The sequence below is a fragment of the Tupaia chinensis genome, unplaced genomic scaffold (genome assembly GCF_000334495.1).
Source record: "Tupaia chinensis unplaced genomic scaffold, TupChi_1.0 Scaffold000138_1, whole genome shotgun sequence".
NCBI lineage: Eukaryota > Metazoa > Chordata > Mammalia > Scandentia > Tupaiidae > Tupaia > Tupaia belangeri.
Genome location: NW_006159608.1, coordinates 1,796,824 through 1,815,823, shown reverse-complemented (window position 1 = coordinate 1,815,823; position 19,000 = coordinate 1,796,824). Strand labels below are relative to the sequence as shown.

The window sequence follows — 19,000 nt, the reverse complement described above, 5'->3', positions numbered from 1 at the left end:
CATGGATTTCAGAGGCAGTCCTAGTTTGAATATTAGCTTTTCATTGACCTTGTACAAATAACTGTCCTAGTTTCTCATCTGTGAAATGGGAATATGTTAATGTTAATATATGAGACTTAGATAATGTCTGCAGACAGCGTAGAATTTGTTGCTTAGTGTAAGTAACACTTATGTTTAAAGAACATACAGGTGATCTGTAAATGTCATACTGAATTTATTTTAACTAGAAAGTTTGCATAGTGAGGGTAACCAGAGTTAGGAAAAGAATAAGTAAACTTTTATAAAAGTTTGTTTTCTTTCCTTTAGAAAAATATTAAAGAATCTAAAAAGTTACAATGCCTAACACTTCCTAATTGTGTGAGTAGGAATGGAGAATTAAAATATTCTTCACGAAAGTATTTTTATATTAGACGATAGGTGGGAAGAGGGGACAAGGAGAAGGTAGGAATAGAAATAATATTTACTTAGAAAGCAGTCATATTAGAATGTCTTAATTTTTTGGTTTCAACTAAAGCTTTCTTGAAGATGGCAATGAAGTTAGAGAACAAAAGCGGAGCCTGAGGGCAGTGTAAAACGTGACTGTGAACTAACAGGAGTGAAAACCGTACTGACAGAGCAGTTTACTAAAGCCCCTCAGGCTAGGTGGGACACATCAGAGTTGAAACGAGAGAGAAATTGAAGAAGCAAAGTGAGGTGACGGGTCTGCTCAACATTTGATTGCTGGGTATTGAGTCGTCCACACATGCCAGCCTCGTCTATGCACTGGGTTCCCAGGTGTCTCTAAGGATGGTTAGACGGACCGTTACTAAGGCCAGACTGAGCAGAGAGTCTAGGCTAAAGCCATGTCCAGGCCAGACCTTATAAGGGTCCAGTAGTCCACATTTATGAATTTAGTGAGTTGTGCTAAACTTTGCCAAGAAAGATATGAACAAATTACGTTTAAGGACTTTAGCTTTTTTCCTACTTAAGAAAAACATAGTTTTAGTAGCTAGTTTCCAACTCTAAATCTATGACTAAAAATGTGTGTTTCTTTTTGGTTTTTGTTTGTTTGTTTGAGAGGTTTTTCACTATAGGGCATGTGCACTCGCCAGACAGACAGACAGAGAGACAGAAAGCGAGAAATCACCCCTGGGGGGGGGAAGATGGCCATGCAGCAATCCCTTCTCCTCTCAGGATCTTGGGCATGCGTGCACACGTGCCCAGTGTGAGTTTAAGCCACCAGGTCCAAGACTTGAACCGCGGTCAGCTACATGGGAGTCCAGCGACATAGCCATTACGCCAACTGCTGGTCCCAAAAATGTGGTACTTTTAAAACTGTATTTATAAAACTGAAAATACCTGATAATTTTTATTATTTCCTTGGCTTAATTTATAAAATAATTTTAGCTGAGAGCAGATTATTTATGTACTGGTGTGTTTTCTTTAAGTACATTTCTCTTGTACATTCTGCATGGCAAATACAGATTGTTCACATTTCTGTATTAACTTCTGATAATGCGATTCTAGTGGAAAAATTTACTTTGCTTATATTTCACATTCTGTTAAAGTCCATTTGAAAGAAAAAAAATGTTCTTCAGTTGCTTAATAGGTAGTGAGCTAGGACAATCAGAGGTCTATTTAATCACAGTAAAATACGCCGAGTATATGTACGCTAAGAGTTTAGTAGCCACACTCTTTTTGCAACTTACATTTTTGGTTACCCTCAACTTGAATAAACTAATGGGTGATTTTTTTCAGTAGCCAAAAGCCCTTACAAATTATCTAGATGTTATTTGAAATGTGTTTTGTCACATTATACACAAAAATATATTTTGAGCAAGAGTAGCATCTTACAGCAGATCTGCTGTTTTTATTAGTGATTACTCTTAGTCTGCTTTTTAGGGCCTCTCGGTACAGCCAGCCAACCTGGAAATTCTGAACTTTGTCTAGCAAGGGACTAGGGAAGTAATGTAACTAGGATATCGAATGTGTCTAGGTTGAGAAGGGTATCAATTTAATCCAAAGAGAATAATTCTCTTTCACTCATTTCAGATCATTGGTTAAGAGGCATGGTAATGGTCACGTAATTGGGAGTAGCTGTGCGATGAGGAAGTAATGAATATTAAGGCTTTAATTTTAGTAGATATCAAAGTTATTGAAGAGAGAACTAAACACAAAAGGTATGAGGAAACTTGTTAAGCTATTTTTTAACGATGTGATTCAGCTATATTTTTAGCATATTGTCTCCCTAAAACATAGAGGAATTAAGTGATGTTAGTACACGGCTCTGCCTGAACTTAATCTGTATTAAATACTGTTAAATGATGAGAGGAATTTGGCATTTCATAAAATATAGATCTAATTTTTAAGTTACTAACTTTTAAAAACAGTCTTATTAAAATTAACTTATTAAAATAAGTCTTGGGACCAGCAGTTAGCATAATGGCTATGTCACTGGATTCCCACGTAGTCTATCATAGTTTGAGTCCCGGACCCGGTGGCTTAAACTCACGCTGGGTGCGTGCGCGTGCGTGCCCAAGATCTCAGGAGGAGAATGGAGGAGAAGGGATTGTGGTGTGGCCATCTCCCTGGGGTTTGATTTTTTTGTTTTCTGTCTCTCTGTCTCTCTCTGTCTTTCTGGCCAGCACACGCGCCCTATAGCAAAAACCAATCCACAGGGGGAAAAAAAAAGTCTCACTAATTACACAATTGGTTAAATAAGTTATATTACTTAAACAACAAGCATAGCTAATATTATTGACCTTAAAAATCAATATTTAGTAATAAGTTTTGCGTCAGTATTATTTTTTTTTTTTTAGCGGTAGTTCTTTATGGTTGATTCCACAGACTATTGAGCTAGGGATATCTGGGCTTAAACTCAACTCTACTTTTTCTCTGTGTAACCTTGAACTGCCTACTGATTTCACTTTGACTCAATTTTTTGTGTCTAAAACAGAGATTACAACACCACCTGCCTTAGGAAACTGTTATGAGGAGGGAATGAACTAGCTCATGTGAAGTGTTTAGAACAGTTTCTGAAATAAATGTTAGCTATCATAGTGGGTGATGATGAACAATGACAGAAAAACTTTGAAAGGGTAAAAAGTTTGTCCTGTGAATAGATGTAATTAAATAAGTTTACTTTGGAAAATATAACATTAAGAGAAATTATATAGCTGATATTTTCAACTATTTGAAAAAGATTATATTTAGTAAGCAAAAAAGATTGATTTTATGTTATTGTGCAAAGCCAAACTAGAAGCCTTTGATAGAAACTAAGGACAAAGTGGGCCAGTTAAAGGAAAATTACTCTCTGAGGCAGTGTTTCCTGAAGTGTGGTGTGCTTGCTACTTGGAGCGCCTAAGGTGACTTTTGGTGGTGGTACACCTTCAAGTAAATGCATGACTGTTACTTAAAGAATATTCCTTTAAAAGTACAGAAATGAGAGGAATCTGTGATGTTGCTGTGATACTAGAATTGAGTCTCTTCAATAAACAATATGTAAAGATTGTATCATTGTTAGGCCTATATGACAAATATTGTACAGGTTTTATGATTCTACCTTAATAGATAAATTAGAAGTTACGGTCAAACTTTTAGACATTCCTTTAAATAAGGGATAAACAGAAGATGAGATAAAAGTCAAGAAATTGGGGGACCAGCAGTTGGCATAGTGGCTATGTTGCTAGTCTCTCATGTAGTCAACCGCAGTTCGAGTCCTGGACATGGTGGCTTAAACTCATCTTAAACTCATGCCAGGCTCATGTGCATGCGTGCCCAAGATGCCAAGAAGAGAATGGAGGGGATTATGGTGTGACCATCCCCCCTGGGGGGTGATTTCTTGGTTTCTGCCTCTCTGTCTCTCTCTTTCTTGTTGAGCACACGCAACCCTATCACAAAAAAACTCAAAAAAAAAAAAAAAGTCAAGAAATTGATCAAAACTGTGAAGTTCCTCTGGCAAATCCTGGACTTTGTGCCTCTGTTTACTCCAGTATATATAAAAAAGTATAATGCCACACCATCATTATCTCATGGTGTAGATTTTAAAATTGTTTAAATGGGGCTAGCAGTTGGCATGGCAGTTAAGGCGCTAGATTCCTACATGACTGATAGCAGTTCAAGTCTCAACCTGGAGGCTTGCTTTCTCACGTTCTCTCTCTCTCTCTCTCACACACACACACACACACACACACACACACACAATCACACATGCACTATAGCAAATTTAAAAATAATAATAAAATTTAAAAATAATTATTTTAAAATGTTTAAACGATAAAAACAATACCATATAAAGATTACTGTAAGTAGGCTTCTATTTCTGAACAGACTTCCTCAAATCAAATTGAAATCAAATTGAATTGACTGCTGGATACTGAAACTATGAAAAATTCAGATGCCATTTTAGGGAAGGCACATTATGTGGGCATGTATAGATTATCTAAAAGCCAAAGGTTTGGCACTATTTGAAGTTAGATTGGAAGCTTGACTAAGTGTTTAAGTGTTTAAATCTTACATATTTTATTATCACTAATAAAAACAACAAAATATGGGGGTTTATTTCTCTCTCTCTCACACACACACACACACACACACACACACACACAATCACACATGCACTATAGCAAATTTAAAAATAATAATAAAATTTAAAAATAATTATTTTAAAATGTTTAAACGATAAAAACAATACCATATAAAGATTACTGTAAGTAGGCTTCTATTTCTGAACAGACTTCCTCAAATCAAATTGAAATCAAATTGAATTGACTGCTGGATACTGAAACTATGAAAAATTCAGATGCCATTTTAGGGAAGGCACATTATGTGGGCATGTATAGATTATCTAAAAGCCAAAGGTTTGGCACTATTTGAAGTTAGATTGGAAGCTTGACTAAGTGTTTAAGTGTTTAAATCTTACATATTTTATTATCACTAATAAAAACAACAAAATATGGGGGTTTATTTAGTATTAAAGAGCAATTCAAAATGGTATATCCTTCAAACATTTCTTTCTGTTTGGATTCCATTGTAATCTCCCTACCCTTCTCGAGAACAAGGAGAATAGCATACATTGTTAGTACATACGATTTTTCAAAGGAGGGACAAGAAGCATGGGGTGGGAGCAGTGATGCTAGCAAGCTGGTTTGTCATTTAAGTTTGCTGTGGTTACCAACATACACTCGTGACTCTGATCAAGAGTTTCTTGTACTGTGGGAAGGAAAGAAGTTATATGTATCTTATGATTGAGAAAATTGACTTAGTAATGAAATTGTATTTCTGAAGGTAGATGATCTAATTTACACTGTATTGCAAATCATAAATTGTAAGTCATAAATGTGGGAAATTTAGGTACTTAGTTCTTTTTTGATGCTGGCAGAAGTGAATGGAATGGATCACAAGATTTTGTTTGGCTCTTATAAAAGATGATTTCATACAACAAATTGTTCACTTTTTTCTTAACTGTATTCTAAATGAATTTAGAGGGGCATATCATTTAAAGAAGTCTTTTAATAAGTAATAGAAGTGCCACTTAATGATTTTTTTTTAAAATCAGGAATTCCTGGTAATAGAAACATTGGTAGGAAAGTGAACACACACACCATTGTTTATTGTCTACTAGCAGATTGATTATTTCCATGACAGTGAATAGGAATGCTTCACATGAGTTAGTTTCATCTGCAAACAGTTCTATTTTTGGTAATGTAGAGACTTGGAATTTGAGTGTTGTCCTAAAGATAAATGGAATAGTCCTTCACCGGATTCTAAAATTCCTCAGGTATGAGATAGGTGGAGAAATTTTCTGAGTAATTAAGTTCAAGCCTAGGAATGCGATGACACTTGAGATGCTGTGAATATGTATACATATTTTCACTATTTTAGTATTGGATAGCTTTAGCTAAGACCCTAACAGCTAAGAACATAAGCTGGTTACGATTTGTCATTAATGCTCTCAGTAAATCAAGAATTACATGCAACACTATGACTTCATCTAATTTATCATTTGATTTTTAAACTTGATGAAAATAGTTTCATTGGCTTTATAAATCCTTGACCCTTTCTACTCCTTATGAATTAAATTCCTCAAAGAAAACATGTACCAGATTATTATCGTTGGGCCATGCCTAGGGATAAGCAAGAAGCCCAACTCCTGAGATTTATGCTGTGAAGTGTTTTGGAGCCTGTTGATTATTTCCAGGCTTAATACAACTTATTAAGACCAGAGAATTCACTTATCTATGGCCTATTCTTTATAACTTTGCTAAAATTCCTTTTAGCAGTCTGAGTTTCCACAGTTGATCTTTCATTACTTTGAGACTGGTTTTTTTTTTTAAGGCATTTATAAATCTGAGAATACCTAGACAACAAAATCCTAAATGCTTCTTTTATCTCCTCCTTCACCCTAAACTAATTTATAGGTCAGGTAAACTGTGAAATAAATCTGCCAGGCTTTGGTAATTAGAGCTCAAGGTCAGGTTAATTGTGCAGTAGATTATAGCTAAGTAAAGGCACTAAAATCGCAGAGGTGCTGATGAGGATTTTGATATAAGATATGTAAGCTTTATATTTACTATTTCTTAGACATGCGAATGACTATGAGTAGACATGTTTGTTTTTCCTGCTTTTTAGTATAGAGAAAGTAATACTGTATTCGCACTTCATGGGTACAATTCGCTATATTAAAGCCTTAGTAAAAATTTTTAAATAAATTTTGTATAACTTTTATAAGAGAATGTATTTAATGATGTGAAATATTTTCTTTTGATCTTTTAAGTCTTATGCTTTTGGACAAACTGGAAACTTTAAATATATATTTTGGTTTTAGATTTACTCAGTATTGAATTTTTCCCAGGTCTCCAAAAGAAGTCTTAATTTTAGCAGTCATTTTTTGGTTTACTGTCTTTATTTCATATAGTGATTCCGGGCTAAAAACACTCTTCGTACAGTCATATTTGGGGGAAGGAATTACTTAAAAAACAAGTGATGGCTTTTATTAAATGGGTAGTTTTTATGAAAAAGAAATTGCAGTATTTTTCCCCAAAGGAATTATGTATACTGTTAGTGATATAGATTGAAATGCCTGTCAACTTTTTTCTGTTAATTTCTATTTTGTAGTATTTACTATGCACACTATAATTCTGTGTTGTTATTTATAGTAATTCATACCTGAATCCTTCTTGCCTCACAGGTAGACATATAAACTGTTACTAAATAACTGATATTGAAAGGATGGAAAGTTTTATTCACTGTATCACTAATTATTTTCTGAACTAAAGTTTAAAAAGAGGCTCATTCCTTACATTCTAAGCTGCACAAGCTTCAGAGTATCAGCTTAGTAGTTGTATACCTTCAGTCATCTGCATGTTTCAGTACTGCTTCCATGCAAGGCTTGTCATAATGTGGATTAGAGCTGAATAACTTGGTTCAACTGTGTGTTGAACTATGATAAATAGAAAAATTGGAAGTCAAGTTGTATCCCTTTATTGGAAAAATTATTTGGGGTGCTATTTAACTATAAAGTGTTGTATGTTTCTATCATGATCAGATGAAACAAATATTTAACTGAATTTTAATATAAATGAGAATAAGTGTATATTTTCTGTTAATTTTTCAGAGTTAAGGTTCAGGTGAGATATTACATTGTAAATGGTAAAACATATGGTGAGATTGTCATAGATCTTAAAACAAGTAATTTCCAGATGCCCACATAGCTTTTCATATCACAAATATCTATATTTGTGGGCTTATTTTTAGTTCTGACATTTTACAATTTGTCCTTTGTTTACATGCAGCAAGGAGTTATGGGCGAAGACGAGGTAATTTATTTCTGTTTTATGGGATAACTGTTTCTAACTGGGTTTTAATGATGACTGTTGTAATTAATTATTCCATATCTTCTATGTAATGTCTGAACAATTGTAATTTGATTTGAGTACTTGTTTGTCAAATTTCTGAATTCTAAATTTCTTAACCTTTAAACCACATTTTCATACTAATTATGATTATTTAATTTTCCCCTTTTAAACTGTCCAGATTTTAACTATTTTAAAGAAATTTTCCCTTTATCTTCTAAAATAAAGATGCTGTTTATAGCTTGTCTGCTTAAAAATATGTTTAATAAATATTAGTGAAGTTGATATGTCGTAAGATTCTTTCTACTCTAAATATGTAGCTGATTATATATAATGGGTTATATTATCTGTAGAATATAATTTGCAGCTATTAATTATTAGTTTTATGTTTGACCTAGTTGAAAATAGAATACGTGCCAAATAGGTTCCAGTAACAGTGATTTATAGGAATCACGTTGTTAACATCTTCTAAGAATACAGTCCTTTCTCTCCTCTAAGATACACCCACACATCCTTTTCTCGCTCTCGTTTCCCTACTATTAATTATTAGTTTTATGTTTGACCTAGTTGAAAATAGAATACGTGCCAAATAGGTTCCAGTAACAGTGATTTATAGGAATCACGTTGTTAACATCTTCTAAGAATACAGTCCTTTCTCTCCTCTAAGATACACCCACACATCCTTTTCTCGCTCTCGTTTCTCTACAAGAATATTCCCCTCAAAGTTCTTCTGTGATATCATGAAGGAAGAAGCTAGGACTGTGATACAGGAAGGTTATTGACTCTGCAGGAAAGCAGCTGACATTTTCTGTCTAAAACTTTACCTCTCTCTTTTCCATATGTAAAAATTGAAAGTGAGAAAGTAGATGCAATGAGAGAAAGCAAAAGTCACTTCATAATACTGAGTGGTATTTCCAATTTTGTATTTTAGATCATCTTGATTTAACTTCATTTTTTGGAACTTGAATTCTTCAAATACTTGACCAAATTTGAGGTCTTTAATTTTCTGACTAAAAATAATGGAGGAGAAAGAAGCTTAAGACTTAGAATACTGAAGTTCAGTAATTTTTTTTTTTTTTTAAGAGAGGGATTTTTGCTATAAGGTGCATGCACTTACCAGAGAGAGAGACATACAGAAATTGAGAAATCACCCCCCCCCCCCCCCCCCCCCCCGAGGGGCGCCCCCGCACCCCCCGCCCCAAGGGGGATGACCACACTGCAACCCCTTCTTCTCCAGTCTTCTAGGATTTGGGGCACACACTCACAAGCACCTGGCAAGAGTTTTAAGCCACTGAGTCCAGGTCTTAAACCATGATTGACTACGTGGGAGTCCAGTGATGTAACCATTACGCTCTCTGCTGATCCCAAGTTTGTTTAGTGACTTTTTAAAGACTGCTATTAGCAAGTTCAGAGTGGATGTGGGACTTAGAATTTTAGTACCTATTTTCAGAACTATGAACTAGCTTATTACCCAATGATATTTTAATATGGAGCTTCCCTTCCCTTGCGAATGACTCACATAGCAATCTCTAATTTTTAGGTATATTAGAACTATAGAGCAATTCAGGATTATTTCTCATTATAGTTTCTTTGAAGTTTAATTACTTAGCCTAATTTGGCATACTTCAGAGATCTGTCATGATCTAGGAAGTTTGCAGGAACAAGGTATCAGAAAGTCATGTCTTCTCGGGGACCAGCAGTTAGCGTAATGGCTATGTCGCTGGACTCCCACGTAGTCGACCGCGGTTCGCATCCCGGACCCAGTGGCTTAAAACTCACACTGGGCGCGTGTGCGTGCGTGCCCAAGATCCCGAGAGGAGAATGGAGGAGAAGGGATTGCGGCATGACCATCCCCTCTAGGGGGTGATTTATCGCTTTCTGTCTTTCTGTCTGTCTGGTGAGCGCATGCAAAAACCTTTCCAAAAAAAAAAAAAAGGAAAGTCATGTCTTCTCAGGACTAGCAGTTGGCATAATGACTATGTATACTTCCTGTCTCTCTGTCTCTGTCTGTCTGGTGAGCACACATGCCCCATAGCAGAAACCTCTCCAAAAAAAGACAAAACAAAAAGAAAGTCATGAGTCACATCTTCTTTTATCTTAGTTCAATAATTATAAATTATGCTATTGATGTTAGGAAAAAGCAAAACTTCATTGCCCTGCTTTCATTATTGTAATTACTTGTTACTTTTTAAAATTGTGATTTCTGGTTTTGCATATAATCATTGTACATCTTAGTGGGGTATAGTATATCTTTCCAAAGCATGCGACACAGTGTGTAATGTCCAAATGCTCATCTTCAGTGTTGAACATTACATTATGCTGTATAATAGTTCTAGGATTTTTTTGGTGAGTGGAGGGGTAAATTGAATTGTCAGTAACGTTTTAGAATGGTTATGATAAAAAACAAAACCTTAAAGAGTACTGGCAAAGTTGTGGGAAGAAGGGAACCTTCATCTACTGCTGGTGAGAATGTAAATTAGTATAACCACATTGGAAAACAGTATGGGGCTTCCTCACAAACCTAGAAATGGGTCTGCTGTCTAGCCCAGTCATCCCACTACTGAGTGTTTACCTTAAGGACAGGTAATCTCTGTCAGACAGACATTGCACATCCATGTTTATTGCAACATTATTCACAATAACTATGACATAGACTCAGCCTGAGTGCCCAACAACCAATAAATGGATTAAGAAAATGTGGCTCAGGGACTAGCAGTTAGCATAATGGCTATGTCGCTGGACTCCCATGTAGCCAACCATGGTTCGCATCCTGGTCCCGGTGGCTTAAAACTCAGGCCGGGCGTGTGTGCGTGTGTGCCCAAGATCCCGAGAGGAGAATGGAGGAGAAGGGATTGCAGTGTGGCCATCCCCCCTAGGGGGGGTGAGTTCTCTCTTTCTGTCTCTCTGTCTCTGTCTGTCTGTCTGGTGAGCGCATGTGCCCTATAGCAAAAACCTCTCAAAAAAAAAAAAAAAAAAGAAAAGAAAATGTGGCTCATATACACGGAATAAAACACTATGAAGAACAACTGTATCCTATCATCCACACAAAGTCAGTGACGTAGAAGACATAATGCTAAGTGAAAAAATCCAGGCTATGAAAGACAAATATTATATGTCCCTACTTAACATTACCAAAAGTCCACATTATATAGCAGGAACTGAAGAACTTGATGGTATAAAAGTGGGAAGAATAATGGTAGATACCAGAAACTGTGTTGCTTTGACGGAGGTTTCGAGTGGGGGAGATTGGGAGAGAATGATTAACAGACACAAGAATGCATGTGAACAAGCCAAGTAAGTTCCAGAATGGTCTATCCCTGCTTTTAGATATGAACTTGATACCATTCCTATATATCTTTATCTCTGAGAGCCATAAAGAGTTCTACTTCAGTACTGCCTCCCAGTATTGGAAGAATACTTTTAGGTTTTTTTTTTTTTTTTTTTTTAAACACTTCTGGTAAAAACCTACTTTAGGACAGAACTGATGTGTTTGGCTAAGAAAGAGATAACACCTGAATTTTCCTCAGCTTATATGGCATGAGTAATTTTTTTTTTAATTTTTGCCATTTAAATTTTAATTTTTGCTGGAGAGAGACAGAGACAGAAAGGGAAAGCAAGAAATCACCCCCCAGGGGGATGGCTATACCACAGCCTCTTGTTCATTCTCTTCTTGGGATTTTGGGCATGCATGCACATTTACCTGGTGAGGTTTTCAAGCCACTGGGTCCAGCAGTTGAACTGCGCTTGGCCACATGGGAGTCTAGTACCCTAACTGCCATGCCATCTGCAGGTCCCAACATGAGTAATTTTTTAAGTTGGTCCTCCATGGATAGTAGGCGCCTGCTTTTAAAGTGTGATGTTGATAATTATAAAAAGTATCGTTAGAAATAGCTATTGAGAGATTCTACTTGAATTTGAAAGTACTTTGGTATAGTAAATAATTCAATGTTTTAGAAACCCTGCATACCAAAGAGTAACCTGAAAAGGGCTAGAAATACTTACCTGATTCTCTTCCTATTTCTACTCACTCACTCCCTCATTCTCAGACTGATAACCTTTTAGCCATTAAGGACCCTCTTGTATGGCTTTCATGTTTTAGATTTGATCTATCAAAGAAACTGCACTTGTTCATTTATTTAGGTATTTTTAAAATGAATGTCATATCTCCTGTTCATATGGAATATGTTGTGCTGAACTGCTGGAACTTTGCCAAAAATAAGACATGGCCCTTTTGCTAGTGCAATAGTTAGTGACCAGTATTGTTTCCAAAAGGCATTCTCACTTTCTAGTCCAGCTTAGAACTGGAAAGTTTTTGGGTTTTGTTTTTCCCTCCCTTACTTGCTGCATTTGACTCCTCTGTCATGCCATCTGCTGGTCCCAACATGAGTAATTTTTTAAGTTGGTCCTCCATGGAGAGTAGGCACCTGCTTTTTTTTTTTTTTTTTTTTTTTGAGAGTTTTTTTCGCTATAGGGCGTGTGCGCTCACCAGACAGACAGAGAGACAGAAAGCGAGAAATCACCCCCCCAGGGGGGATGGTCACATCGCAATCCCTTCTCCTCCATTCTCTCGGGATCTTGGGCACGCATGCACATGCGCTCGGCGTGAGTTTTAAGCCACCGGGTCTAGGACACGAACCGCGGTCGACTACGTGGGAGTCCAGCGACATAGCCATTATGCTAACTGCTGGTTCCCAATAGGCACCTGCTTTTAAAGTGTGATTTTGATCATTATGAAAAGTATCGTTAGATACTTTTAGTATCTATAGGCACAGAGTGGCTGACTTCGTTTAAAAGACTTCTTGACCACAGTCAAACCAAATTGCTACCAAAATGATTATATGTTTTAATTTCCTTAATCATATCAATAAGAACTTGAAATCATGCTTGCTCTCAATATTAATTTATCAAATATGCCTTAGGAATAATTAAGATTTAATTATATTGCAAGTAATTAAGAAGCAACCACGATTTCTTCCCCTGCTTTGTTGGCACCTCCTGCTGCTATTATAGATCTCTACCCCTTGGGAGCCACCACCAGCCACTCCAGAGTTGCCTGGGGCAGCGTGAGGAAGGAGGGACAGGCACGTGGAGGGCCGACCTGATTACGTGGAGAGTGCTAATGTCCGCATTTATTGCTCAGTATTTCTGTCATTGCGTTCCGAGGGTAGACATGGTGGTGGGAAGTAAGAGTAGGATGGGGCTTCCTGGGAGAGATGTAACTTAAACACTCTTACCCTAAAATGATTTTGTATCATATTCTGTCCCTTTTATAAAGGATTAAAAGGATTATTCTGTGGGAACCAGCAGTTAGCGTAATGGCTATGTAGTCGACCGTAGTCGACCGCAGTTCACGTCCTGGACCTGGTGGCTTAAAACTCACTCCAGGCGCGTGTGCGTGCGTGCCCAAGATCCTGAGAGGAGAATGGAGGAAAAGGGATTGCAGCGTGACCATCCCCCCTGGGGGGTGATTTCTCGCTTTTTGTCTCTATGTCTCTCTCTGTCTGTCTGGTGAGCGCATGCGCCCTGTAGCAAAAACCTCTCCCCCGCCCCCCCAAAAAAGGATTATTCTGCTGTGCTCCAGACATAATAAAAATACACGAAACATTTTGAACAATTAAAAACAATTTCTTTGGTTTAGTGTATTAAGCTCAAAGAAATGATATTTTATAGCAGGTAAGCCCGTAGCTTGAGTTAGTAGATAATACATAGAATTAGAATAGGATAAATAATTTTAAAGGGAAGCAAATTATGGAAGTTAAATTATAGGGATTTTATTTATTCATAGTATATAGCTATTCACATTTATAAATGTGCTATAGTAAATAAGGGTTTCTTCAGATACAGTGTACTATTTGAAGTTAATCCAAAATTGTCCAATCTGAAACAGTATTACAAAGTAACCGAAATAAGTGTATATCCCCTAATAGCACCATTACTGTATCCTTCATGATTAAATCAGGGCTAAAATCCTCATCTTTGATCAGTAAGTACCATAACTGTCAAAGAATGGTCAAGATCCTGAAGCATGAAAAAAAAAAAATCAGGGTAATATTTTAAAGCAAGAGTTAGCAATCTGTGACCCACAGGCCAACCTCCTGTTATTTTAAATGAAGTTTTATTGGCCTACAGCCATAATTTATACATACATTTACTTTCCTCCTGGCTGCTCTGTAGCTGTAATCATGACAGAGTTGAATAGCAGTTACAGAGAATATATGGTCTGCGATACCTGAAATGTTTACTGTCTGACCCCTTACTGACAAAATTTGCAGACTCCCACCTCCTTAAATGAGTTGACTGTACCTGCTCCATACCTATACCCAAACATAGCATTTTTATGTGAACGAAACACAATTTTAGTGAACCTAGTTTTAAAGTGTATCTGCGTGTGTATAAAAATTAAGTTTATGAAAACATAAGGTACTAGGTTATAACTGGATTTTTAAAGTTAGGTTTTTCATTTTTCCTCTGTGGAAAAAAAGCAAAGGTATTATTGAGGCCGAGTATTCAGAGCTAGGTGTCTTTTATATTGCCTTTCTCAGTTCTTTGGAGAGGCAGATATGATCAGTGAAGTGATTCAGTAGGAGTTTCCTAAGAGAGATCATTCCTGAACATACTTATTTGTTTTGATAGGGTTTTTTTTGCCCTCAATTTTTTTATATTAAATAGGAATCATGCCATCATATGGGTAAGTTTTATGGAGTGACTACTAGCACTTCAGAAGATAGAATATTCATGTTAAACCTTAATTTGTATAGTTTTGTGTGTTTTTATTTTCATAACATTCCATAAATAAAATTGTAGGATAATACATTAAGAGTAAAGAACTATTCTTAGAGCCAAGCAGTAAATTGACTAATTTTGTGCAAACATTTTCTTTACCTCTTTTGCTTCCCCCCAGTAATATGTTGGAAACAATTTTATCCTAGGCTTCCAGAATTAGACCAAAATCTGAAAAATTAAGTAGAATTATTGATGTTTGAATGTATTGGCACAGCCTCAAGTCAGGCTTCATAATTACCTACTTCTCCTCTAACATGCATGCATGTGTGCTGCACATACACATGCACAAGGAGAACATATATTAGAAAAGAGCTGTCAGTCTGCCACAAAAGTGTAATCATAATTTAGCCTATACCTCCTTCAATTTAGAAAGCTCTTAGAATAGTCTTTATTATTATATTTTATAGAACAGTAGCTTGAATCTTGATTGCATTTTGTAAAGCTGTAATAATGAAAACAGCATGGTACTACAGGCATGTAGAGCAGTGAAACAGAATATAGAGACCCCAGAAATAAACCACAACACATTGTCTGCCTTTTGCCTTTGAAAAAGGCACAAGACAATCCAGTGGGGAAAAGAAAGTCTCTTTAGCAAATGTTACAAGTGTCTCTCACCACTAATAAAAATTCACTCAAAATGGATCAAAAATTTAAACCTAAGGGAAAACTCTTGGAGATATCAGAGTAGGCAAAGACTTCTTAAATAATACCTCTAAAACACAGGCAGTAATCCCCAAAATAGACAGTGGGATAATACCGGGTTAAAAGCTTCTATTCTGCAAAAGAAATAATTAGAGTGAGGTAACAACCCTCAGAATGGGAGAATATATTTGCAAACTATGCCTCAGATAAGGGACTGATACAGGGAACTCAAGCAGATTACCCCCCAAAATATTAATAATAATAACCCAATTAAAAGATGGGCAAATGAACTGAACAGACAACTCACTAAGGAAGACATACAAACAGCCAAAAAGCATATAAAAAATGTTCAGCATCCCTTTTCAGAAGTCAGATACAAATCAAAACCATAATGAAATACCATTTAACCTCAGAATGACTAAGATTAAGAAAAGAGAGAGAGAGAAAGGTAGTAGGAGTTAATGTCATTGGACTCCCACGTGGCCAATCATGGTTCAAGTCTCGGACCTGGTGGCTTGAAAATTATGCCAGGTATATGTGCATGCATGTCCAAGATCCTGGGGTGAGAATGGAGGAGAAGGGATTGTGGTGTGGCCTTCCTCCTGGGATAGGGAGGGAGGGTAATCTCTCACTTTACCTCTTGCTGTCTTTGTCTCTTTCTCCAGCGAGCGCATGCCTCCTAAGGCAAAAATCTCTTTAAAAAAGTTTTTTTTAAAAAAAGTAACATGAATGATTAGTGTTGGTAAGGGTATGGAGAAAAGGGCATTCCATTGCTAAGACATGGAATCAACCCAGATGTCCACAGACAGATGTATGGATTAAAAAAGTGTGGAGATATACACTGCAGGATACTGTTCAGCCATAAAAACAAACAAAACAAAACAAAACAATGAGAGCCAGGCATTTGATAGAAAGTGGATGAATATGAAAGATTTACTGTTAAGCAAAGTGATCCAGACTATGAAAGAGAGGCATTGTATGTCCCCACTTAGTATATACCAAATGTCTGCACTCTATGGTAGAAACTGGAAGATTCTGAAGATATAAATACATGAAGAGCAACTATGGTGGATACCGGAGAGAAAGAGGATGGGAGATGGGGGAGGGCTAGAGGGAGGGAATTAAAGGGAAAAAGAAGTAAAACATTTAAGAGATACAAAAATGGAAAATTATCTTTTGATAATATGTATGGTAATATCTTTGAACCAATATGCAGTGTATTCATGCTGGGAAATTTTGTTTGTTATGCTGTAATGATACACATGATTGAATGTGAAAAATAGTTGACTTTTTTTTTAAAGAAGCTTTTAGGAATATAAAAATTACCTCTGCAGGGCCGGCCCTGTAGCCTGGTGTTTAAGAGAGCTAGATGTTACATAGCTGACCATGCAAGTCAAAGCCCGCCCCAGTGGCTTGAAAAACATGCCAGCACACGTGCATGCGTATGCTCCCCAGATACCAGCAGCAGGGAGCAGTAGTGAAGAAGGGGTTGCTGGAGCATGACAACCCCTCATCGGGGGCTGCTTTCCTGTTTCCTACTTTCTGCCTCTGGAAAATGTAGGCCCCCTCTGGCAAAAAGAAAAAAGACATTTTCTAGTTATTTTTATTAAATTATTTGGCAGCTATTTGAATTGCTGTTAACTATCACAAATGAGGCTCATATTCGTGATGGTTGCTGTGTACCTTACTGTAAAATCTTAGTGAATTTTTTATTTTAGGAGAAAGTATATATATTTTTGGTCCTATTACAGGAATATAGATTCTATAATGCTGCCTCCATGTTATTGTTGAAAGTTCTGTCCAACACTGAAGCCATCCCAGGCTTTGATTCATTTTATTAATTTACTTTCGCTCTTTATCTCTGATCATTTTCTCTATCGCTAATCTTTATTGTAACTACCGTTTTACCTTTGAAATTGTATTGCACATTTTAGTCAGCCAACTTAGTATAAGCTCTTTCGTTTGTATATGTAGTTAGAGTTTTTCAGTATGTAGTTTAAAATATCTCCAGTTGTTTATATCTTAACTTCAGTATGGCCTTTGGAATGTTTTTGTGCTTCTCCTCAAGTGACTCTCTTCTACCTGGGAGCTCTGTCCTCCTTTGCTCCTCTTCTCAGTCTAAACCTGTCACATTCTTCGTAAGTCCACTCTTAAAGACTTCCTAGCTAGTAGACTCTCACTCCAACATTGGTTATAATTAGGCTTCTCTGCCCCTAAATTGTCGTGTTTTCTATTTGTATGTTTTCCTATTACAAAATTTCAGTTTGTTTTTCATCTGTATGTGTCTGTGCATATGTATATATGCATATACATATTTGCATATATGTGTTTTATACACACATATTCATACATTTTAAATTGGAATCGCTGGAGTAGCACTTTTGTGTTACAGCTCATTCTTGTCTTATAATAGGGCCAGGAATGTTGCATTGGGTTTATTTTATAATAACTATCCAGAGAATATAAATAAAGTATTTGGTGTCAAGATCAAGTGATAATTTCTAAAATAGAAAAACAAAAAACGGAAAGAAAAAATATATCACTTCAAGCAATGTAACTCTAATCACCATTTCAAATTGTTTTGACTACAAGGTTTGCAAGTTAATATACTTAGAGTTTCCATATTGTTTGGTTTAATAGCAGAGATAGTCTACCCATTTAAGATAGAAGATCTAGAGAAATACAAACGTGTAAATTCTGTTTTAAGAGCCTTAGAAATAACCATATCAACTCTTACTTATTTAAGTTTATTTATTCCAAGAGCAAGACAGAGCAAGAAAAACAGGCCAGGTACCCCCCACAGTCTCTCCACACTGAGACTCACCGCTGGCTTTAACTCGCTCACCTTAGGGCCTATGCACCACCCCAGCAAGCTCAGGGAGGTCCTGGAGTGCACACCAGCCCCTTTCCAGGCTGGGCTGCTCGCACTACTGCTGTGCCACCACCTGGCCTCTCAGTTCTTCCTTAAAAAAAAAAAGTTGACACAAATTTCAGTTTTAAAGAGAAGTGGTAAGATGACTGTTTCTTTGTGGAGAAAGAGTATAGAATGGAAATTACCATCAGTAACTTCTATTGAAAGGTTCTTATTGGAGAATAGAACTACATTTGTACACATGTACTATTTGTTTATATCCATTCCCTATTTATAAATGTCTGCGTCATTGTCCATTTGGGGCTTGTTAAGAAAGCTGCTATGAACAGATGTGTACCGTCTTGGTGTGTGGACATCAGTACTCATTTCTCTTGGATGTATAACTGAGAGTAGAAGGAATGGTTCAGAGAGTAAGTGTATGTTTAATGTCATTAGAAATGACCTAATAATTGTTCAGTTTTATACTCCAAAAAAGTAGGAGGCCAACTTTGGATTATTAGCTATATAATTTTACCCATTCTTTTAAGTATATAAGTAGTATCTAATTGTGGTTCTAATATACGTTTTCCTAATCTTATTTATGATCTACGGTTTTTCTCAAGATAAAAGTCTATTGGAGGGGACCAGCAGATGGCGTAATGGTTACGTCACTGGACTCCCACATAGATGACTGCAGTTCAAGTCCTGGACCCGGCAGCTTAAAACTCAAACCGGTGCATGTGTGTGCATGCCCAGAATCCCGAGAAGAGAACAGAGAAGAGGGGATTGTGGCATGGGCATCCCCCCTGGGGAGTGATTTCTCACTGACTCTCTGTCTCTGTCTCTCAGCAAGCACATGTACTCTATAGCAAAAATCTCTCTTTAAAAAAAA

General features: G+C 36.6%; 1 protein-coding gene across 6 annotated transcripts in view; it reads left to right on the top strand.

The window, feature by feature from the left end:
• CPEB2 (cytoplasmic polyadenylation element binding protein 2) overlaps positions 1 to 19,000 on the top strand; it is a gene marked incomplete at its 5' end in the record, with an annotated part of 76,058 nt that overhangs the window by 31,515 nt on the left and 25,543 nt on the right. For 3 of the 6 annotated variants that reach the window (XM_014586429.2, XM_014586430.2, XM_027770444.1), the window contains 1 exon segment: positions 7,773 to 7,796. In XM_014586429.2, the coding sequence (XP_014441915.1) occupies positions 7,773 to 7,796 (24 nt within the window). 6 annotated transcript variants of the gene reach the window in all.